General features: G+C 43.4%; 1 protein-coding gene across 1 annotated transcript in view; it reads right to left on the reverse strand.

The window, feature by feature from the left end:
• Positions 1-382: 382 nt before the first annotated feature.
• SCD5 (stearoyl-CoA desaturase 5) overlaps positions 383-23,926 on the reverse strand; it is a 45,431-nt gene continuing 21,887 nt past the window's right edge. Inside the window, exons 3-5 of the mRNA XM_033962585.1 lie at positions 13,945-14,150; positions 12,683-12,915; positions 383-3,823 (exon numbers count right to left, since the gene is read on the reverse strand). Of these exons, the coding sequence (XP_033818476.1) occupies positions 3,633-3,823; positions 12,683-12,915; positions 13,945-14,150 (630 nt within the window). The 3' untranslated portion in view covers positions 383-3,632. The remainder of the gene's footprint in view (positions 3,824-12,682; positions 12,916-13,944; positions 14,151-23,926) is intronic.

Here is a 23,926-nt window from a genome sequence, read left to right on the forward strand (position 1 = left end):
TTGCAGGCATTTAACTCCTCCAGCTGGCTCTCTCTTCCCAGTCGCGCTTCACAAAGCTGTGGCCACCGGTTCCTACGGCTCATAGCTGACCCGGAAGTCTTCTTTCTGACGTGAAAGAAGACTTCCGGGTCAGCCGCAAGCAGGAACCAGCAGCTGTGGCTTCGCAAAGTGCGACTGGAAGGAGAGAGCCAGCCGGAGGAGGTAAACACCTTGCGAGAAAGGGAGAATTGTTGGGCATGGGTGTCTGAGTGAGAGGGAAAGAGAGATGGTACCCATGGGGAAATGAATAAAGAATTGTTGGGCATAGGGAGGGAGAGAGAAATATTGGACACGGTGGTGGGAGAGGCGTGAGGTACAGATGCATGGGGAAGAGAGAGATGAGAGGGAGAAATGTTGGATGTGGTGGTGGAGAGGGAACAGTGGGACGGATGAAGAGCAAAAGTAAGTGTAAACCTATCTTTTCTATTTAAACTACAGTACTTTATTTTGAGGACTGTTTCTTTAATCTTTAATGCTTTTATAGACTGTGTGCTGTACAGGATCCGCGTTACATACAAATTCAACTTAAGAATGGTTTAAAAAAACAGAACTTGTTCTTAACCTGGGGACTGCCTGTATTATATATGTTAACCTGTAACCCATTCTGAGTTCTTTGGGGAGGTTGGGATCAGTGGTGGAGGGAGGGGTCTGCCCCGGGCGCGATCTTCCTAAGGGCGTGGCACCCCATCTCCTCTCGCTCCCCCCTAGCTCCTCTCTTTGCCATGAGCACACGCCCTTGCCTTCGCCCGCACCTTTTTTACTTCCTTGGCATGAGGTTGCTGCTCGTGTCGGCATCGGCGCTCTCTCTGACGTCACTTCCGGGACCCGCACCTAGGAAGTGACATCAATAAGGGGAAACAACGGAAGTCAATCACATTCTTAACAATAATACTGCTATGAGTAGCTCCAAAGATCAAATAGCCTACTGACATTGCAACCCCCCCAAAAAGCAAAAGATGGAGAAAAAAAGGCTCATGCGACAGTATACCAGGGAATATCAATCCATACTCTGTCTTAAGTGCAATCATAGGCATAAAAAAAACCTCCAAACTTCTCAATATTTAGGGCTTCTTTTACGAAGGCGCGTTAGGGCCTTAACGCGAGGAATAGCGCGCGCTAGCCGCTACCGCCTCCTCTTGAGCAGGCGGTAGTTTTTCGGCTAGCGCGCACCAATCCGGTGCGTGCGCTAAAAAGTCTAGTGCATCTTAGCAAAAGGAGCCCTTAGAGAAGCAGAGTGGGCAAAGCCATACGCAACCTGTAGACGAGTTAAAAACAGGAGAACCAAATCCACAAACTCAAAGTCTCAAGGCAAGGAGTCGAAATGACCTACAGAGACTGGTGGACTTAATTGATCCCATAAAAGTCCTTTTATTCATCAGAAAACTGGATAACACATTTTTCCAACTGTATTTGTGTATCTATGACGGGTCAGTGTGGCTCCATTTTTTTCAGCTCTCCAGCAATCCTCAGCCTTGCAGTGAACCTTCAGCGCGGAGCCACCCGGACACCCAATAAGGATCATTGTTTTGCCAGACCCTCTCGGCTGCTTCAGGCTGTAAATATTGCTTCTATAAATACTGAGAACGTTGGAGTTTTTTAATGCCTATGATTGTACTTATGACAGAGTATGGGCTGAGATTTTCTGGTATACTGTCGCACAAGTCTGAGACTTTTTTTTCTCCACCTTTTGGGGGGGTTGCAGTGTGGTAGGCAGCAGGATTATCATTATGAATGTGTAGAACTAACCCACATTTGGAAACTTTTTCCTCATGGGAAGAACTTAAAGAGTCAAAAACGGGGCTGGATAAAGAGAAAGCCCAAACTCTTATCAGCTCCAGTTCACAGACTCGGGGCGCCTTTTAAAAAGGTGCGCTAGCGGTTTTTAGCGCATGCTAAAATGCCGCACGCACTAGCCGCTACCACCTCCTTTTAAGCAGGCAGTATTTTTTTTGGCTAGCGCGCGCTAAAAACGCTAGCGCACCTTTGTAAAATGAGCCCTTAGTTCCCAGAGGAAACAATACAGTAATATTCACTTGGGGAAAGATCTCATTTTGTGTGTGATACTTTTTTTTTCTCACATAGCCTAGTTGTAAATCTATCCTCTCCCCCATCAGAATTCCCTTGTCTGTTTCCTATTTCCTTCCACTATCATGAACGTTTACTGTATGTTCATATTGATTTCTATTTATCGTATTCTGGTTTAGTTTACTAGTGCTATAGGCCACTTTTCTGATTCTAAAAAAGGGTGGTTGATGAAGCTCAAATTAAGTCAATAAGTTTAAGGTTTATTTATTTCTTTGCACTAGCCTACACAAGTTAATATTTTCCATTAGTTTTGCCCCCAGTTGTCTAGTAAATATTATAGTTTTATTATTTAAAAATCTGCCTTAGTGTAGTGATTTCTGAAATTTATCTGGGGTCAAGTGTACTTGTGGGGAAGCTAATAGCTCTGGCAGAACAGCAAAGTCGCCAATCCATTTTGTCAACCATCTTCCAACTCCATATAGAGCTCCAGTCCCAAGAGCCCTGATTCCAAGCCCTGGTTTATGTAGAATAGGAGTGATCTAGGGGCCTATATGAAGTGATGACAGCAGTTAGCATAGCTGGGTTAAAAAAAATGGTTTACACAAGTTTCTGGAGGAAAAGTCCATAGTCTGCTACTGAGACAGACATGTGGGAAGCCACTGCTTGCCCTTGGATCAGTAGCATGGAATGTCGCTATTATTTGGGTTTCTGCCAGATACTTGGGACTTGGATTGGTCACTGTTAGAAACAGGATACCGGGCTGAATGATCCAGTATGGCTATTCTTATGCTCTTAAAGGTGTGATAGAGTCCAGTCACCAGCAACAAGATTGCTGCTGGTGGGCAGATCGGGCTCCAAAAGTGTCACTTGTTTGGGTACTAAACTGCTTATCAATGAGTATTTTTGAAGCTTGGTTAATAATGTTGGAGGGGTTGAGATAGGATGCTGCATTGGGATGGCAGTAGATGGTGATGGATGGTAGAGGGTTGAAAGGGAGTAGGGTTGTGATGTGGAGAGGATCGTAGTAGTGTGAAGGTGGGGGAGATTTAAATTTTGATTGTAACTCATTTTGGATGTTCTTTGGATGAAGTGTGTAGTGAAGTGGAATCAAATTAATTAATGATAAACGTATATTTTTATCTAGCTATACAATTTTAGAATATATTTACAAAATAAGTTAGCATCCCACAATCACGAGGGTGTATCAGATCCTCAACAATCAGTGGTTTTGTTAATAAAGTAAGACAAATCAGGATCTGTCCACACCTTATATATTAGCCAGCTCCTCCAGGTTAATGACCTGAACTGGCACTTTACAGCATACGTCAGATGCATCTTCTTTACAACTACTAAATTAAAGTCTTGCCACATCTAAATCTAACAACAACTAACACCTCTCACTCTAACATTAATACATTTAACATAATCCATTCATTCTTGGATGTAAAATAGTTAATACCAAAAAAATAAATAAAGCTTTCTCGTTTGACAAAATACTGAAATTCATACCGTACCCTACAGACCAAGCCATGTACAAGAGTGGAAATTTCCAGACAATTACTGTCTTCTTAATTACTGCCATCACCAGTCCTCTCTTTGCGGGACAGGATTATGTGCTTGGGAGCCTGTTTGCAGTCGCTGGCCAGCCCTAGCAAACACATGAAGTCAATGAAGCACGTGGTAGGGTTGAGTCTCAAACCAAACTCACTGGCTGAATAGTCGAATGGAAAGGTGTGATGAAAATTGTGGAAGCCTTCACCTGCAAGACAGAGAGAATTATGGATAGTACATTTTAGGGGGCAATTTTCAAACTGCCTGTTGGGTGCAAATCTCCATGAATTATTCACCCATTCTCCTCCCCTCCCCCATCTTTAAAGAGAAGGTACCACAAGGATGTGATCCACTTAGACCTTATATGGTGTTAGTGGAATATAAGCGACTTTGACTGTAATTATGTACCTACGTTTCATTCAGATAGCATCTTCCTGGAAAAACGCACTTAGTGATTTGAAGATATCCCCCCACACTCAGCCTGATATTTTACCACAGCAATCAGTGTTTTTTTTAACTCCATTTGTCTCGATTAAATATAATCCAGAAACTCAGCGTCAGTTCATGGATATCAGCTAATTAGTGGTGATATTCAAAATCACTAACCAGATAGCGATCTGGATAAAGTTAGGACAGCCTTTCTGCTGACCTATCATGAGCCAAATATATATCCAGTTAATGGGATGAATTCTCCCATACCTTTAACTCCACCCGAGCCCTGTCTTCTAATGTTCCAGAATTATCTGGATAGTGTTGAGATGTTCAGCGGAAATATTCAGCAGCAGTAAGTGATAAGTTTTGATAAATATTCCACTGGTTGGCACTAATCCAGTTAGTGGGACCTGCTAATTGAACAAGTGCCTTTGAATTTTGACACCATCATCTACATGCGTATTGTGCCTCCCGTGAGCCAAAATGGCTCTCAAATGTTACAAAACAAACATCCCTGTGAGGTATCCAAGGAAGTCAAAGAAAGACGCTCCATAGAAGCTTGATGTATCATAAGTGTATGCCAATGAGACAATGTTGGGGGATCAGGTACAATCCAGCAGTGCAATATTGTCTTTTTCCCCAACAAAACAGCACGTTCCAAAAACCCACGGAACCTCCTCAGGGACACACGAGGGATATGCTCCAAAGTAAAGAGCAGCTCAGGACGATTAGTATATCCATACTACCAAGTTAGAAACATAGAAGATGACGGCAGAAAAGGGCTATAGCCCATCAAGTCTGCCCACCCTACTGACCCTTCCTCTTAAGTCTATACCTAGTGACTATTTATTCAGATTGACCCTCTTAGGGATCTCCTATAGGCATCCCATTTATTCTTAAAGTCCAACACGATGCAGGTCTCGATCATCCCATCAAGTCTGCTGACCCATCCTCTTAAGTCTATACCTAGCGACCGATGTTTCAGTTCGACCCTCGTAGGGATCCCACATAGGTATTCCATTTATTCTTAAAGTCCAGCACGCTGCTGGCCTCGATCACCTGCGCTGGAAGCTCATTCCAACGGTCAACCACTCTTTCTGTGAAGAAATACTTCCTGATGTCACCATGAAATTTCCCGTCCCTGAGTTTGAGCGGATGCAGAGGATCCCCTGAGAAAGAAGATATCATCTTCCACCTCAATACGTCCTGTGATGTATTTAAATGTCTCAATCATGTCTCCCCTCTCCCTACGTTCTTCTAGAGTGTAGAGCTGTAGTTTGTTTAGTCTCTCCTCGTACGAGAGACCTTTGAGCCCCGAGATCCTCCTGGTGGCCATTCGTTGAACCGACTCGATTCTAAGCACATCTTTGCAGTAATGTGGCCTCCAGAATTGTACACAGTATTCCAGATGAGATCTCACCATGGTTCTGTACAATGGCATTATGACTTCAGGCTTCTTGCTGACAAAGCTTCTATTGATACATCCCATCATCTGCCTTGCTTTAGATGAAGCCTTCTCCACTTGATTGGAAGTTTTCATGTCTGCACTGATGATTACTCCTAGGTCTCGTTCCGCCGAAGTACTAGTTAAAGTTTCTCCATTCAAGGTGTAAGTTCTTTGTCATGTTTAGCTAGTAACAATATAGGAAGCATCTGAAAGACATAAAGCCATTGAGGCACCAAGACCATATTATACAATGCTATTTTCCCCATCAGAGAAAGTGGAAACTCCCTCCAAAGGCACAACCGTTGTTTAGTAAGGGACAGGAGTGGCAGGACATTCAATTGGTATAATTTGGTAAGATCCATGGGGATTTGTCAAATAAGTCAAACGGTCCGAGGCCCATTTTAATGGAAAATCCCCTCTCCATTGACTAGGTATGTCTGGAAATATAGGCAACACCAAAGATTTTTGAAAATTAAGGGCCAAACCAGAGTACATACTAAACTCGTCCAAAATAGCCAGAGCCCTGAGCAAGAACGGCTGCGGGTCCGCCAAGGTGAACAACATATCATCTGCAAACACTAAAACACGCAATTGCGCGTCCCCTTCCGGGAGACCTCGCAAATCATCATCCCTCTTGAGCGTACGCAAAAAGGGGTCCAAGTAAAGCAAAAATAACAGGGGAGAGAGAGGACTACCCTGTCTTGTCCTTCTCACTATGGGAAAAGGTAAGGTTCGTGTACCATTCACCAAAACTCGAGCCGTAGGATCCGTATACAACAATCAAACCATATCTTGAAACTAGCCCGTAATACCCATATGGGTAAGAACAGTAAACATGTAATTCCAATTAACCTGGTCAAAGGCCTTAGCCGCATTAAGACTAACAAGTATACTAGCGGTGTGCATGACTTGTACTCTCTGGACAGCTGTCAACAACCGACGGACATTCAAAACCGAATGCCGCTATTTAACAAAACCGGCCTGTTCAGAGACAATTAATTGCGGTAAAATGGAAGCTAACCGATTAGCCAATACTTTATCCAAAATTTTTATGTCAACATTAATTAAAGATATAGGACGATAGGAATCAATGTCTGCATCTGGCTTGCCTGGTTTCGGAATTAATGTAATGTATGCCTGATTAGCACCCTCCAGGAAGGTGCCCTCCTCCAACGCTGTTGTGTAATATGCCTCCAGAGGGTCACAAAGATGCGGAAACAAAACTTTATAAAATTCAGGGGCAAACCCATCTGGCTCTGGTGCAGAGCGATTCTTAAGCTGTTTAACCACCAGTTGCAATTCTTTTCCCTGAATTGGCCCATTCAGGGAAGAACGCATAGGAGAGGACAACTGCGGCATCCCTGCATCCTCCAAGTAATCACCAGCATCTGGACCCCAATCCCCTTCCACGGATGCATAAAATTGTTTATAATGGTGAAAAAAACAAATTTAAACAAGGAATATAGCAATTAGGCCTCCTAGGTTTCGTTAAGGCAGCCAATAATCGTCCACATTTGTTCCCATGTTTGTAATAGTGAAACTTAGTGTAATACAGGTGTTTCTTGGTACGTTCATGTATTAACTTATTGAGAGCAGCCTGTGCAGAAGCCAAAAGCTCCAGAGACTGAGTCGTAGGATATGCAATATATTGTTTCTTAAGAGTCTAGACATTCTCGCTCCAACCAAATTATTCCCCGAGCAACGCGCTTCCTATAAGCCACCATGTAGAAGATATCCCCCCGGAGGACAGATTTTGCCGCTTCCGAAAACAATAACGGCGTCGTCCGATGTTGTGCGTTAAAGGAAAGATAGTCCTCCCATTTTTCCGTGAGGTATTTAACAAAATCAGGATTATCAACCAAATACACAGGAAAACGCCAACTCCCCCCAGGAGCATGATAGTCCTTCAGGAGAACATCAACCCACACCGGGCAATGGTCGGAGACTGAGAGAGGACCAATTTCAGAAGAGTTAATCAAGGGAAAGAATTGAATGGACACCAATAAATAGTCTAATCTGGAAAATGTTTGATGGGCTCGAGATTGATGAGTGTAATCTTTCTCATTGGGATGCAATAATCGCCAGGGGCCTTGCAAATCCAAAAACTCACACAAATACGGAATACCCTTAGAAGAGGATGTTCTATCTTGCAGAGGGTCAAGGACCTGGTTAAAATCACCCAATATAATCAGAGGATGTGTTGGATCACTCCTGCCAATTTGCACCAAAGAGGAAAAATTTGATGATCATAGTGTCCGAACACTGTCACCCAGCAAAGAAGAAACCGACCCAAGGCATCAGTAGTGAGTTGGTCCACCCTTCCCGGAAACACTAATGCTTTGACATACAGATAGAGGTAGAGATAGGTTTTAGACAGAGTATGGATAGAAGGATAAAAGGGATTAGAGAAGGATCACATTACAGGTCATGGGCCTGATGGGCCGCCACGGGTGCGGACTGCTGGGCACGATGGACCTCGGGTCTGACCCAACGGAGGCAACTTCTTATGTTCTTACAGCTCCTGGTTGGTAAAGCCCGACTTTAGTTCAGGAAGAGGCGGTCGGAGCGTACAGCGAGTGATTTCCTTCACTCGCCGGCGCTCCGGCTGCTCTCTCCTGCCTCTCCCGCTGCCCTCTCCAGTCTCCCCCATGAAAAACCGTATTCGCGGTTTTTCAAGATTCGCAGGGGTTCCTGGAACAGAACCCCCGCGAATTTCGGGGGAGTACTGTAATGGCAAAGGAGCAGATCAGATGAATCAAATCCAACAGGCTTTACTCAGCGCCACCAATACCCTAACCAGCCCTCAAATACATTCCTTACCTCTTTTGATCATATTCCTTCTGCCACGGCCTCCCCAAACCCAATAAAGACACACAGCCCCCCCTCCCCCCAAGACATCCTTCAAAGTGTCTCCCACCATCCTGAAAGGCAGGACCAAACCCTGTCCTTCTGGTGCGGCCTACAAAATGGTGCCACTAACAGTAAGTATTGCTAAGGGGTCATGCTTCCCGCATTTAAATACTGACTTAAAATCATAAAAAAATGATGATGGTTGAATTTAATATGTTTATCGGAAGTATTTGCATAACTATGGAAATGTATTTATTCTGCACAAAACTTAATCTATCTGCTTAATACTTAAAACAACAAATGTCAGAGTTGCTCAAATTTTGATCAAAGCTTATAAATGGCTAAAAAATAACTCCTCAAAAAAAGATCACAGGACAGAACTGCACAGTTGTAGAAATATATACTGTACTAAGCCTGTGTGCATTTTCTAACATACTGAGTTGTAAAGTGACTGTAATTCTTGCAAGTTTCAAGTTTAATAAAAATTTGATTAGTCGTCTAGCATGGATTCTAGGCGATATACAATATAAAATGGGGCATACAAAATTAAAATAAAAACCATAAACAAATTACATGGACAAAGATGGACATACAAGTAAACGAGAGGGAGAGGGCTGAACTACAATAAAATCAAGAAAAGAGAACAAAGGGGGAAGAACAAGAGGAAGAGGGAAGAGTTTTTTCATGGCTGCCATTTACTTGATTGGGGAAGGTGCTCAAAGGCATCTTTGAATATAGCAAGCGTGGTTAGGCAAGTTGAAAATGGCGCCATTTTGCTTGCTGTCTTTTTGAAAGTGTTCAGTGTTAGTAGAGCTGGTGCCTGAGGAAGGGGTTTTTTCCCTCGAAACGGAGCCCCATTGGATGGTTTCAATTTATGCTGACTACACATTTATCTACTCTAGATTTCTACGGAGAAGCTAAGTACCTCTTTAATTTCATGTTCAGCTTGTGATTACGCTAGCTTGGATGAATTTGGATGCTGCTGTACCCTTGGATGAGGGGCAGAGACAGCCTATCTAGCTTTTTGTTTTGTTTATTTAAATATTTCACTTTTAGCACACTGGTTTGTGCACTAGTCAATTCACATTTAGTTTTCACTTGGGTCAGCCTGGGGATGTTTCACAGATAATACCCTTCTGGGTGTATGACTGTGAAAGCTGGTGCATCAGGGGTTAGTTCCCCACTGCAGGCTGTGAGACTAAGGGCTTCCCATTCACTTAAATAAATTACTCAGTTTGCCTCGTTGAGCTGTCTCTTCCCCTCACCCCCCTTTTTGGGTCAGGGGAGACTTGTTCTCTCGACAATTTTGCAGTACTCCTCTTATCGGGCTTCTTTGTTGTTAAATACAGCACAGGCAATCTTAAAAGACATATGGTCCTGAATTGGCAGCCAAATTTAGCCAGCAATGGAGTAGCCCTTTTAAATTTACAAACTTTAAAAATCAGTTTGGAGGCTACACTCAAAAAGCTGTAACTTTTTCAATAATTTTATAATAATGACAGGATAAACTGTATTTACTCGAATATAAATCGGGATTTTGGGGCCAAAAAATTGGCCCAAAAATGGGGGTCCTGGTTTATATTTGAGCCATAATACACCCCCTCCCAGAATTATTGCAGGCCGCCACTGCCAGGCTCTGCCCCCTGCCACCTCCTTGCCCTAGCCTCATGCCTCATCTTGCCAATCCCTGGTGGAGGTGCAGCGGGCAGGAGTGAACTTTCCAAGTTCCTGCCCTGCTGCTAACCGGCGGCCACTAGTTCCTTTGGCCGCTGAGCAACATGAGCAGGAACATGATTTGGCACTGCTGCTTGGTACTGAGAGGCATCCTTACTGGCTCCCGCGAATTTGCTCAGCGGCTGAAGGAACTCACGGCAGCCGGTTAGCAGCAGGGCAGGAACTTGGAAAGTTCGCTCCTACCCGCTGTACCTCCACCGGAGATCAGCAAGATGAGGTATGAGGCTAGTGCAGGGAGGGTGCAGGGGGCAGAGCCTGACAGGGCAGAGCACTTGAATATTAAGCCACCCGACTTATATTTGAGTCAACCATTTTTTTTTCTCCTTTTGGGGGGGAAAAGGGAGTCTCGACTTATATTCGGTAGTAAATTATAGTAATTCACATAATGTAAAACATCAGTTGTACTAGAAATCTCTATCTCCAACTCTAGATTCTTTTCCTTCCATCTTGGAACAGACTTCCTGAGTCAGTACATCAGGCTATTCACTTGCAAGCTAACAGCACATCTTTTTGTGCTTCTTTTTAACTTTTAATCCCTTAGTCACCTGTTTAATATCCATGTTGTTTTAATCATTCTAATAATATAAAAAAACAAACCACCCTAATCCTTTATTTGTCCTGTTTGTCTGTCTTGAATAAAATGTAAGCTCTGTCAATCAAAGACTGTCTCTTACTTATTTGTATACAGTGCTGTGTACATCTTAGTAATGATTAGTAGTAGCAGTAATTTAAAATGTTCATCCAAAAAACACGATCTTATATAGAGAGTTGTCTAAGCCAAAAATAAACCCTCTTTCTAATCAGGGCTTTGATTTTGGTCTCCATTGTTAAAGATATATCCCTGGACGGCTTAATCTTTGGACCATAGAAGCATGATAGCAGATAAAGGCCAAACAGCCCATCCAGCCTGTCCATCCGCAATAACCATTATCTCTTCCTCCCACATGCCAGGTGGACAATGGTCCACAGTGCCCATGATAATGGATGCCAAAATCCAAGTTCAGTCTACCTTCAGACTTCTAGAGGGACAGATGTGGGACTAGGATTTTGGTGCCCTTTATCATCAATACCACGAGCTATCTCACTTGGCCCAGCAGGAGAGAAGGACTTGAGAGAGAGCAGGAGATACTGGATCATAAGTGGGAAGCGGAGGCACAGAAACCAGATTGGAGGTGGGAGGAGGGGGCGTCAATGATCAGGGCGCCACAGTCCCTCGAGCCAGCCCTGGATGTATCTAAAGTCACCCCAACAAATCTAGACATCCTTTCAGTCTAACAGTAGGGCCTGACAGCAATGATATCATGGTGGAAACTATACTTATTAAATTGCTAGACCATAAACATTTTACAGCTGATATTTAGCCAGCTGCGGCCAGCATTTTCTTAAAACACTGACCAGCTAAGTTAATCCCCAATATTCAGTGCCAGCCATGCCTGTGTACTGACACTGAATATCAGAGACTAAATACAGACAGACTGACCGCCAGAGCTTATGCAGGTCCAGGCTGATATTCAGTTAATACAAACCCCAGCTAAATATTGACCAGAATCCGCATAACTATTTTTTCAAGTTTTATTGCCCGCAATTCCTCTCCCGTCTCCGCAAATAAGCTTCCCTCCTTCCCTCCATTTTCCCTCAGGCAATGCTCTGTAAAAGACCCTGGCCCCCCTCCCCCCCAGTGGTCTAGGGGGCCAGGGTCTTCGCTCCTGCCCGTATGTCCCATTAGATCCTCAGAGGGAACTACCTAGAACACATGGGGGAGATGCTCTGGGGGTGGGAAAGCAGAAGGCTTTATCATGGGGCTGGGAGGGGGATCAGGGCAGTAAAAAAAATAGTTATACAGATGCTAAACTGTCCTAATTCAGCTCCCTTAGCTATGTGAGTACCAGCACTAAATGTTGCCAGCACCCACATAACATAACCCCCTGTACTGCCCCTGCCCATTTTTTTAAATGGACAGTCAGATCCAATATTCAACGGCACTGCTTGGTTTAGTGCCTCTGAATATCAGGAGTTAGGATGTCCCAGGTGAGTTAAGCAGGCCGGAGCCATGCTCCTTTGTTGTCAGGTGTCCAATCGTGAGTCTCGTCTTCTTCCTTTTTTTTTCCCCCCTTCTTTCTTTTTCTTTATTCTTCTCTTTCTTTCTTGTTGTCTCTTTTCCTCTTTATGTTTATCTACTTACTGCTGGTCGCCATGACGGATGGGGGAGGGGAGGTTTCTGGGATGGAGGTTGATTGAATGGGGTTTTGCTGTTTTGGGAATAATCTGTTTCTTTATATTTGATATCTGGATTGGTTTTCTGCAATGTTCCACCTGGGGTGGGTATCCTTTTGTAACTGTATACAGTGTGTGTGTGTGTGTGTGGGGGGGGGGGGGGGGGTTGGGGAGAAACTGAAAATTGAGTGACATGTGTTGTTTTGTTTTTTTTGTTCCATTGGTTTGTTTATTGTTGTTCTTGTATTGTCCTCAATAAAAACTTTTTGAACATAAGCAGGCCGGAGCCTCTCCAGCCTGCTTAAATACCAGGCTCTTTGTCTTTTGTTTGATCAATTTCAAAAAGTGTGATATAGCCCAATGTTTCCCACCTCTGCCCTGAGTACTCACCAATAGCTCCAAAAGTGACAAAGGTGTTCTCTCGGGGGTTAATATTCTTGTCATATGGTCGATTGCCATACAGGTGAGCAGCACTGTTGACTAGCCAGGTGACGTTCAAGGAGATGGTGTAACGAAGGATGGTTGCCAGAAAATACGAATTCCACAAGGATTCTCCCCAGAAGTACCAGGGCATGAGGGTAGGGATCAAAAAGCACATGATCAGTACTGAAGTTTTATAGTACCTACAGGGAAACAAGGAATACATGAACAGAAAAGTAGATGAGAGAAAAATACAAAGAACCGACAACTCATAGCTCAAGCAAATCAACTCTTCTGGTCACAGAACATCATTTCTTTCAAGAAAAGTTCAGTCAATAGTAGTAGACACATAATAGGCACCTTTTATTTGCCCTCATGGTCTATTTTCCAATTGTTTTGATAAGTGTTGTTGACCCTCTCCATCTTCCCAATGAAAGGTAGACCGGTACATTCTTTTTTTAAAAAATGATTTCTTTATTGAATTTTGAGATAGAAACCAAATGCCGTTAACTCTAAGTTCTTGTGAAGAAGCACCACCTGCCCCCTCAAATGATTCAAAGCCAATACATTATTTGGCTTAATAACACAGCACAAAGGAAAAAGAAACAAAAAATGAGAATATAGTTCCCAACCCTCTTCCTTGCCCACTCCCTCCTGCCTTGTTGACCCCTCCCCCATCGCATGAGAAAAAAAAATAAATAAATAAAAATCGGCAGGAGGGATGCCTACTCCCTCCTGCCAACAGAGGCCTTTCCCCCATGCCAGGTAGCCCACTCTCAAACCATCCTCTACCCTCCTTTCTTTCCCCCTTCCACAAAAAAAAAAGGCAGGAGGGATTAACATTTGTGAGACATCAGAGCAGACAATCTACAGCAACCACAAACCCACCCCAATTGAGCTCGAGCCTTCTTCATAGTGGGCAGAATATGCTTTCACCAACTGTGTGTAACAGCCATTCTGTGAAAGCTAATAACATTAATTTGTCTTGAGGACCTTTAAGACCTCCTACTCTGCCACCCAAAAGGGCGGCCTCTGTATTCATAAGTATCGTATAATGTATCAATTTACTCACATACTCGAAGATTTGTATCCAAAATCGTTGTAAATATGACAGCTCCACCACTTATGTATGAAGGTATCTTTGGCTACCTTTCTGTGGCTACAATCAAAGCGGTTCATATATCATACGAGATACAATAAAGATACAGCAACTGGAAAACCAAATCACTTACTTCCTTTGAAATCGAACAACAGGATCCTGCACGAGGTCTTGGAAATCCAGCTGCCCTCCTTTCTCAATGACATCCCGATGCTTTCGCACAAAGAGCCAGCCAATGTGGGCAAAGAAGAAGCCTCGACGGGCGTTGTGAGGGTCTGCGTCCGTCTCGGAAAACTTGTGATGTGCCCGATGGTCTCGAACCCACTCAAAAATGTCATTCTGCACAGAAAAATGTGATGCAGGTAATACAGAGATATCACAGCACCCTAAACAAGAACAGTCCACGTGTAACATCTGCAAGCAGTCGGTTGTAGATCAGAATCGGAAGAGAATATGAACTGCCTGCGACCATTATGGAAAGCATTCAAAGATGCCAAATATTTTATATAAAAATATTTAATTTGATTCTGGATGCTATCAGGGGCATTTCCAAAAGAGAAAGACATCCACAAGATGACATAAATCGGCACTTGGGACGTCCTAATCGCTAGGACGTCCAAGTGCCGATTTTCAAAACTGTCTTTCTGGACGTCTGACGAGGCATCTTAGCTACTGTCCGTCCAAAAGTCAAGGGGAGGTATTCTGGGTGGGCTTTGGATGTGTTTAGACTTGGACTTATTGTGGCAATAATCAAAATGCTTCCCAAGACGTTCTGGATAGAATTTAGATGTCTGGAGCGAAACCTGTTTTAAAAGCATCTAAGTGCCAAAAAGGTACCCAAATTGACCAGATTACCACTGGAGGGATTAAGTAATGAGTGTTCCCTCTAAGCGGGCGGGTGTTGTGAGCAAACTTTTTTCACTGTGAGCTAAAAATATCGGGCGCCAGCAAGTTATGAGCCAAATAAATATGTTGCTTTCTACCACAGAACTTCCTTACGTTTGTATGGAATCTATCCCCTTTCAACTTTAGAGAGTGCCCTCTCGTTCTCCCTGCCTTAGCTACTAAGTCTATTCCCTTCAGTACCTTGAATGTTTCTATCATGTCCCCTCTCAATCTCCTCTGCTCAAGGGAGAAGAGGCCCAGTTTCTCTAATCTTTCGCTGTACGGCAACTCCTCCAGCCCCTTAACCATTTTAGTTGCTCTTCTCTGGATCCTTTCGAGTAGTACCGTGTCCTTCTTAAAGTACCAGTGCTGGACGCAGTACTCCAGGTGAGGGCGTACCATGGCCCGGTACAGCAGCATGATAACCTTCTCTGTCTCTTCAGTCCAGCATCTGCCCCTTCCATTCACTGTCTGTCTTTCCCTGCCATCTCTCCTCCTGCCCCCCCCCCACCCCCCAATTTGGTCTAGCATCCATCATCTTCCTTCTGTTCCCCTCATGGTCTGGCATCTCTATCCTTCCCTCCCCCCTGTGGTTTTTAGCATATCTCTCTTCTCATTTCCTCCACTCAGATCTGATCATTCTCTGCTCTCTCTTCCCTTTTCTTCTCTGGTCTTCCTTCTCTATTTTCTGCCTCCATCTAAATTAAATTCTTTCTTACTATTTAGTCCCGTTTCCCTCTTTTCACTGTGTCTACACACAGCTTGTCACCCCTTTCCCTCACCCCTCCATTATCTTACTATTTTCTTCCCCCTTTATTTATCTCCTCCTTCCATCCAGTATGTGTTCTTTCCCCACTTCCATTCAGCATCTGCTCTCCCTTCTCAACTGACATCCATCTGCCTTCTGCTCTCTCTCCCTTCTTCTCACTTCCATCATCTGTCCCCTTCTCTCTCTCTCTCATCTCCTCCATTCCATCATCTGCCCCTTCTCTCTCTCTCTCTCTCTCCCCCCCCAACTTCCATCATCTGCCCCCCTTCCCCTCACCTTTGTGGGTCACTTTCTTTCCCCTGAGGGTGGCTCATGTCACAGGGGAAGCTTTGGCCGAGCAGAACCGCTTGATTGACAGTGGAACTTACTTGATTGATGTCGATGCTGGGGCCCGTTGCCGTTTGAAGGAAAAAAAAAAAGGTGGAAAAAAGGAACCTGTAAAGGCGAGAGGAAGGGAAACCTCCAGGACAGCTGCTTTTTGCCCTCCTTCAGCGGCCCAAGAGTTCAGACCAGCAGCGGCAGCTCTGTATGCTTTTAACTTCGGCACAGAGCTGCCCCTAATCAATAGTTTAGCGCGGTTTCATGAGGCAGCCTCGGGGCCTTTGATAGCCGGCCCGCTTCGATGATGCGATGTGGGCCGGCCTAGCAAAGGCCCCGAGGCTGCCTTATGAAACCGCGCTAAACTATTGATTAGGGGCAGCTCTGTGCCGAAGTTAAAAGCATACACAGCTGCCTCTGCTGGTCTGGAGGTGCGGAGACAAGGCAGGAGGCAAACGCGGTGGAAGGCAGGAGTCCCGGCGAAGGCAGGAGTCCCGGCGAAGGCAGGAGTCCCGGCACAGCGACTGCAACAGGAAGTTGCAAGTCAGCTGACGCCGGCCTTTCGTTGCGGCGGGGACCGAATCCTTCGCGGACCGGCAAGATTTTGTTTGCGGACCGGCGGTTGAAGAACTGTGCTCTACACTGTGTGCGCTGTGACGAGAAACTTGTGCGCTGCGAGATAATATTTTGTGCGCCAGCGCAGCTTAGCGGGAACACTTATTAGTCGGACACACACTTCCCCAGTGGTCACTGATCCCCCTCAAGGAGTATGTACACACATTTATTCCTGCCTCAGAGCCGATGGAAATTTGTGCATGAATGTCTGCGCACGTTCTGGTTGCTTATTTTATAAAGGCCAAGTAAGGTACTGGCACAGGACACCGCTAATAAAGGCCTTTGACTTCACCTGGTCTAATATTCAAAGCCTTCTCTTCTTTCTTCTCTTTCCTTCCTGCGGGTCCTTTCCCCTTTTCTTGCACCCCTGGCTTAGTCTCTCTTTTCCCCCCTCCACACCAGTGGGTCTGGCATCCCTCCTTCTTCACTTCTCTCCCTCCCTCTCCCCCTGCAGTTCTATAAACTCTGTGTGAGTTACCAGCAGTAGCCTAAAGGCAGGCTGCTTTTGGCCAGGCCCTGAGTCTTCCCTCTGATGCCCCGCCTTCTCTAATGCAATTTCCTGTGGTGAGATGAGGTGGAGCTTATAGTTTATAGGAAATTGCATAGTTTAACAAAAATCATAGGTGGGGATAGAATAGTTAAATAGAAAACTCTTGTTTCGGGTAGAGAATGGCACAGTAACAAAATTCATCCATAACTACCATCCTTATTCTCTGAAGAAAAGTCTGCCTATTAGTCAGTTTCTTCGTATTCGCAGAATATGTGCTACAGATGAGGAATTTTCTAAACATGCACAATTGCTTTTTCAATGTTTTCTTGTTTCAGGATATCCAAAGAAGATTGTAAACAATGCTTGGCTGAGGGCACGGTATGCCCGTCCTCTTCTTCTCTAAAATAGACATCCAGCTGATGAAGACAAACTTACCTGTATTATACCCAATTCTCCCCTAGCATTTAAAATCAATACCAGCATGCACTATCATTGGGAAATTTTACAACTTCATGAATGTTTTCAGAACCATCCAGTGACAGTTTATTCTAGGGGTAGAAATATTGGTGAGACTTTGGCAACGAAGAGGAGAAGAATTGTTCCCCTGTCTGAACATTGTTCCATCGAAGTGTGCAGCTTTTGCCAGTGGTGTGACCATTTGATGTGTGGCCTTGACTGGGTTGACCCGCAAACTAACATCTGTATCAAATCTCACGTCAGGATGATGTCTATCACAGAATATTATATATGTTATTATTTGCCCTTGTTTGTTAAGTCTATATTGGGCGAAGTAGTAGAACGATCAAGACAAGACTAATGGAACACAAGTCTAAAATTAATACTAAATCAGAAGAAGCTCCGTTGGTAAATCATTGGCTCGAAAAGGGCCACACCATTCCCAATATTAAATGGCGCATTATCGATCAAGTGGATAGTGGGTGGTTGGGTGGTAATATTCAAGATAATCTTAATTATAAAGAACAAATGTAGATCTTTAAACTGAATTCTGTAGAACCCTTCGGTTTAAACAAAGAAGTAGAGTGGATGACGTTGGTCTGATCCTCTGACTTGCTCTTTAAATCACATGACTTTGGCAGTGCTCAGCTGTTTTAAGAACGCCGCAGCCGTTTTCAAAAGTTTGATTGAAACCTTAACATGCAGTTGAAAAAGTAAAGGGTGAGTTCCTATATTCAGTGATTGTTGGACTAAAATAACCTTTGGCTCATGTAATTTGCCTTTTTTGGAGCTTTATTTGCCTTAGCTGCGTTTAAAATCTTTTTATATTTTTAGGGGGAGAGAGCCTTGACACAGCCCTGGTGGTGAAACATGACCATGTCGGCTTGTTCATTCCCTCCCCGACGCAACCACAAAGCTAAGTTTGCTGATTGCTAAATGAGATTTATTTGAAGAGAAAAAGATATTTAAGTATATTTATTGAAGACTCAATGCAGTCTCAAAGCACAGTTTGCACTTTCACTATTTAAAAAAAGTTCTCAAAAAAACGGACTATTGATATGACACTGTGGCATAGCACCAAACTACTTTCGTCCAACATGTGTTTCTTCTAAAGTCCTACAAAAGATAATGCTTTAATACAATGATGGTTTTACATAAGCTAGCTTTGCAAATTTTAATTGACATCAAATGAGCATTAATAGTTTTGTTAAGATCCCAATTATCAGTGCTAATTGGCTCATTATTCAATTAAATTGCATACGCAAAATGACTGCGCATCCAAATTTGTGGGTGCAATTTTTAGCACATTTTATAGCATTCAAAAGTACACGGTTATGTTCAAATAAACATAGGGCTATGTCTACTAAAGAGCATTAAGCCCTAACGTGTGCTTAAGGCAAAAGTGCGTTAAAGTATTTGGTGTAAGTAATCTGATTTGAATGAACTAAGGGCCAGATTCTATGAATGGCGCCTAAATCGGCAGCTGCCTATAAAAATGGCTGTCAATTATGCTTAGGCGCCATTAAAAGAATTGCAGCTAATGGCACCTATCAGAAAACTTAGGCATCTACAATGTAGGCCTGGGTTTTACTGGTCTACATTGCAGACGCCTAAGTTCTTTAATGAATCGCGCCTAACAGCACTTAAGTCCAGTTCTGCCCCTAACCACACCCACTTAGGTATAAGGCGCCTTTAGGCGTCCTACAGTAGATATGATTACAGTACACTGTAACCCTGGCGCCTACTTTTCTTTTAAACAAGTTTTTAAACGATGTGGTCAATTACTGCGCTGATTAAAGCCAATTGCCAAAATTGCCTTCTAAACATTTAAAACACAAAAAAAACTAATGAACCCGCTTTTATAGACCATCTTTTGATTCCATATGATCCTCCAAGGGCTTTAAGATCTACTTCTCAACAAACTCTCCCCGTCCCCTCGCTAAACATTATCGGCACTCGTCGTGCCTCCATTTTCTCTGATCTGGAACTCTCTTCCATTTTCCATCAGAGCAGAACATAATTTTGATAAATTTAAGGGTAGTCTAAAATGCTTCCTTTTTAAGGATGCATATGAGTAATTTTCTTTTTTCTACGTGATTTCATTCTAATTTTCCCTCCCCTCCCTTTGTATCTTTTCCCTTTATTGTCTTCTTTCCTTACAAGATTGTAGTTCCTCCCCCTCTCCTCTTGTTTTCCAATCCTCCCTATGTCTAGTATGATTAGGTTGGCTGTCTTGTCTTGTCATTGTCTTCCTTTAAAAAAAAAAGAAATTTTATTTAACTGTACAATGCTTTGAATTTTATGATTTTCATTTAATCAAATTTTAATAAACTATTTTTTAAATAATAATAATAAACTATGACTTGAAACAATTAAGTGGTAGGGTGCCTACCATTGCCTAACTAGGTGCAGTTTATAGAATATGGCCCTAACCACATGGTATTTATTTATTTTTATCATCTGGAGGGGACATGTCAGGAATGGAGAGTGGGCATGGACATGCTGTACAACTACTGCGTTCTTTTATACCACGCGCTAATTGGCTGGCACATCCATAACATAGGAGCCTTTAGGAGGCGGTAAGCACTTCACCAAACAGTTTTTCTCAGGTTATGGGTGCTATAGTGAAAAAGAAAGACTGGAAATTGCTCGATTCCTAGGTGCGCTAGAAATGGACTTAGTGCGTGGGAAAGTCCTGCATTAACATGTGCTAAGATAGAGACAAGAAAAAGGAAATCCAAGAAGTCAGCAGCAAAAATGTGAAGAACCAAGGACAAAGAGAAGTACTGTAGACTAGTGTTGCCCGATTCAGGAAAAAAAATGTGATTCGATTCAGCCTATTGAATCGATTTTTCGATTTGATTAGCTTCGATTTTCCTGCCCAATTGGGTGTTTTTTTCAAACATCCTGGTAGGTTTATTTTATAAAAACAATATAACTCACACCACTTCAACCAGAAAAGTGCATCACACTACTCAGGCCTCAGAACTGGAGCCTACGTGCAGTTGTGTTATCACAAACTAGAGTGATCAGCGTAGTGTCATTGCTCCTTGCTCCAATCATTGGCCAAGTGCTAAAACACATATAATCTTTAATAACTTTTAATTTTTAATCTTTAATAACTTAATTAATTTTTTGTTAATGTTTTATAAATTTTTAAGAATTTTTAACTTTTTAAAACTCACATCTACATCTCTGCTTTTCCACTCAAAGTACTATTCTTTGATCATGTGCACTCATCCAGTGTTTTGAAAAAATTGACAAACTACTTATCTCAAACAAGGCTTGTCTCTGGATGTGCTTTACAAACAGTGCTTATCGCTTTACATGCCAACGTGGCCAGCGTTTTGCGGACTCGTTACTTGTCCGCTGCTTCAGGGCCAGAACTGCGGCATCCAGCTATCACTCAATTCCGCCGTCAAGATTTTTGACTAAGAAGGAAGATAGAGACATTTGAAAATTTCTCCAGGAGTAACAATCTTAGATTAATTAATTTTCTTCGAAATTCAACAGTTACCCCAAGAGAAATGTTAAAACGTTATTTGTTGGAGATATTAGAAGTGCCTGAAGACTCATTGCCTCCATTTACCCAGGTTTATTACTTGCCAAATAAAATTCCGTTTATATTACATTTTAGATCTTATTGTGGACTTGAGTCGATTAAGCAATACTTATTTTCTTATATAACTAGGGGGAAAATTTTTTCTTTGCTGTAAATCGCTTTCTGTACAAGTTAAATCTTGAATTGAATCTTGAAATTTATAAATAAATAAAAATAAAATAAAAAGATTCAATCACAGCTCTGGTCAGGCACTGGAATACAGCAAAGTTTTCAAGTTTCAAGTTTATTAAACATTTTGATAAAACGCAAATCAAAACTTCTAAGTGTTTTACAATTTGTAATTTAAAAGGGGGGAGATGAGTAAGTACTCACATAACAATACTTGACCAACTAGAAATAATAGGAAAATAGGGAGAACTACAAATTAACAGTAAAGAATACATGAAACGTAAACCACAATGAGGAAGCTAGGGAATAAAGATTATGAAATAACGCTGGCTGTAACCTAATCTATTTAACAGTCAAATGCATCTTGGAAAAGGTAAGTCTTTAGATTTCCCTTGAGCTTATCTAAGTTTTTTTCTGCCCTGATATGAAGAGGTAGGGAATTCCATATTGTAGGGGCCACATAGGAGAATCTTTCTTCAGCAGATTCTATCAGCAAAACCAGGTCAGCTCTTCCACTCAGCTTCCCTAGCTCCTATGTTCCTTCTGGGGCCTCCATACACAGCAAAGCTGGTCCACACATACAGCCCAGATACCCTCAGCCAAGCTGTCAGTAACTGTTTCACCTTGCACAGTCTCTCTTTCTTAGCTCAAGTGGAGTTAGCTTCCCCAGGCTTCTGCCACAGCCACTTCTAGGGCAGTGTTTCTCAACAGGCGGTATGCATACTCTTGGGGGTACAGGGGCCACTAGTTGGGGGAACGCGGTATGACCGCTGCAGAGAATTTCCCTGCCCACCCGTCCATTGAAGCCGCGCTGCTGCCAGCAGGGATCCCTCCTTGCTGCCTGCCCCACCCGCTGAAGTCGTTGCCGGGGATCCCTGCCGGCTCCCTCTCCTCCCTCCCGAAGCCGACCCACAGGTCTTCCCTCTGATGTCAGAGCTGACATCAAAGGAAAGCCTTCCAGGTAAGTGGGGGGGGGAGGTTACCAGTTACCTCCTTGAAGCACTCGCTCCTTTTGCCTTTAGCAGCTTATTGAGGGGATGCGTAGCCGGCAGTTTACACACTGCACATAGCCAACCCAGAAACCTTCTCTCCAACATCAGAGCTGAAGGCTTGTGGATCAGCCACATGAAGTGTGTATTGCTGCCTGCAAGCCCCCAACAAGCTACTGAAGGCAGATGGAGAGAGTGCGGCTCGAACAAGTTAAGGGGACACGATCTTTCTGAGACAAAGGGAAAAAGGAGGCGGGGGAGGGGCGCATTGGGGCATTGGAGGGGCACAATTCTAGGACAATGGCAGGGAGAGGCACGAACTTGACTCAGAAGGAAGGGAGGTGGCAGGAACATGGGAGGGAGGGAGGAAGGGGCACTAACTTGGAACATAGGAGAGAGGGACTAGAAAGGGAGAATTCTTGGACATGAGTGTGTGAGTGAGAGGGAAAAAGATGGTGGCGCATGGGGAAAGAAAGAAAGGAAAATTGGGCATAGAGAGGAGAGAGGTAGAGATGCATGGGGAAGAGAAGGATGAGAGGGAGAAATGTTGGATATGGTGGTGGAGAGGGAACAGAGGAACAGATTGAAGGGGATGAATATTGGACATAGTGATGGAGGGAGAGATGTGGCATGGTGCTAGAGAGAGGTGATAGAAGGAGAAATAGGCATGGGGCTGGTGGGCAGTGGTGAAAAATGCTGAACATGATTCGGGGGATGAGAGGGAAAAATGTTGGACTTATGGAGGGATAGACAGAGAGAGAGATTGGTTGGGGAAAGGAATGAGGTCCGGAGGAGAAGAAGCGTGCAGGAGGCAGAAAGAAAAATATTGGATGCACAGTCAGAAAGAACATAAGAACTGCCGCTGCTGGGTCAGACCAGTGGTCCATCGTGCCCAGCAGTCCGCTCCTGCAGCGGAGTGTAGGCCAAAGACCAGTGCCCTGATTGAGTCTAATCTTACCTGCGTACTTTCTGGTTCAGCAGGACTTTGTCTAACTTTGTCTTGAATCCCTGGAGGGTGTTTTCCCCTATAACAGCATTCCAGTTTTCCACCACTTTCTGGATGAAGAAGAATAACTTCCTTACGTTTGTATGGAATTTATCCCCTTTTAACTTTAGAGAGTGTCCTCTCGTTCTTTCTACCTTGGAGAGGGTGAACAATCTGTCCTTATCTACTAAGTCTATTCTCTTCATTATCTTGAATGTTTCGATCATGTCCTTTCTCAGTCTCCTCTTTTCAAGGGAGAAGAGGCCCAGTTTCTCTAATCTCTCACTGTACGGCAGTAGAATCAGAGACTCATGAAATCACCAGCCAACATAGATAGGAAAAATGATTTTATTTTCAATTTAGTGATCAAAAGGTGTCTGTTTTGAGAATTTATATCAGCTGTCTATATTTTGCACTATATTTTTCTGTTTTTCTATAGTTGTCACTGAGGTGACATTGCATATTTTAAAGTTATCTGCCTTGACTTCTTTGAAAAAATCCAGGAAAATAAATGATAATTAATATTTTCTCTGCATACAGTGTACTTTGGGATTTTTTTTAAATATTGTGGTTACCATTATGTATTAATAAGATTATATTGTGTGTATATGAAAAATGGATGGAAGAAATTGCATTACAGTTAGTACTATTATTATGGGGGTGGGGTCAGGAACGGAGCCTGGGCAGGTCTGGAGTAGGATAAGGGGGCGGAGCCTGGGCAGCGGTACTCAGTTGATATTAGGGGGTACTTGGCTTGAAGAAGTTGAGAAACACCGTTTTAGGGGAAAGCTAGTGACTCTTTTCCTTCCACCAGGGACCTCCATGAATGATTCTCTTCTATGGCAGATAAACACCTACTGGCTGAACCACGACCCCCC

Source organism: Geotrypetes seraphini, chromosome 1 (genome assembly GCF_902459505.1).
Source record: "Geotrypetes seraphini chromosome 1, aGeoSer1.1, whole genome shotgun sequence".
NCBI lineage: Eukaryota > Metazoa > Chordata > Amphibia > Gymnophiona > Dermophiidae > Geotrypetes > Geotrypetes seraphini.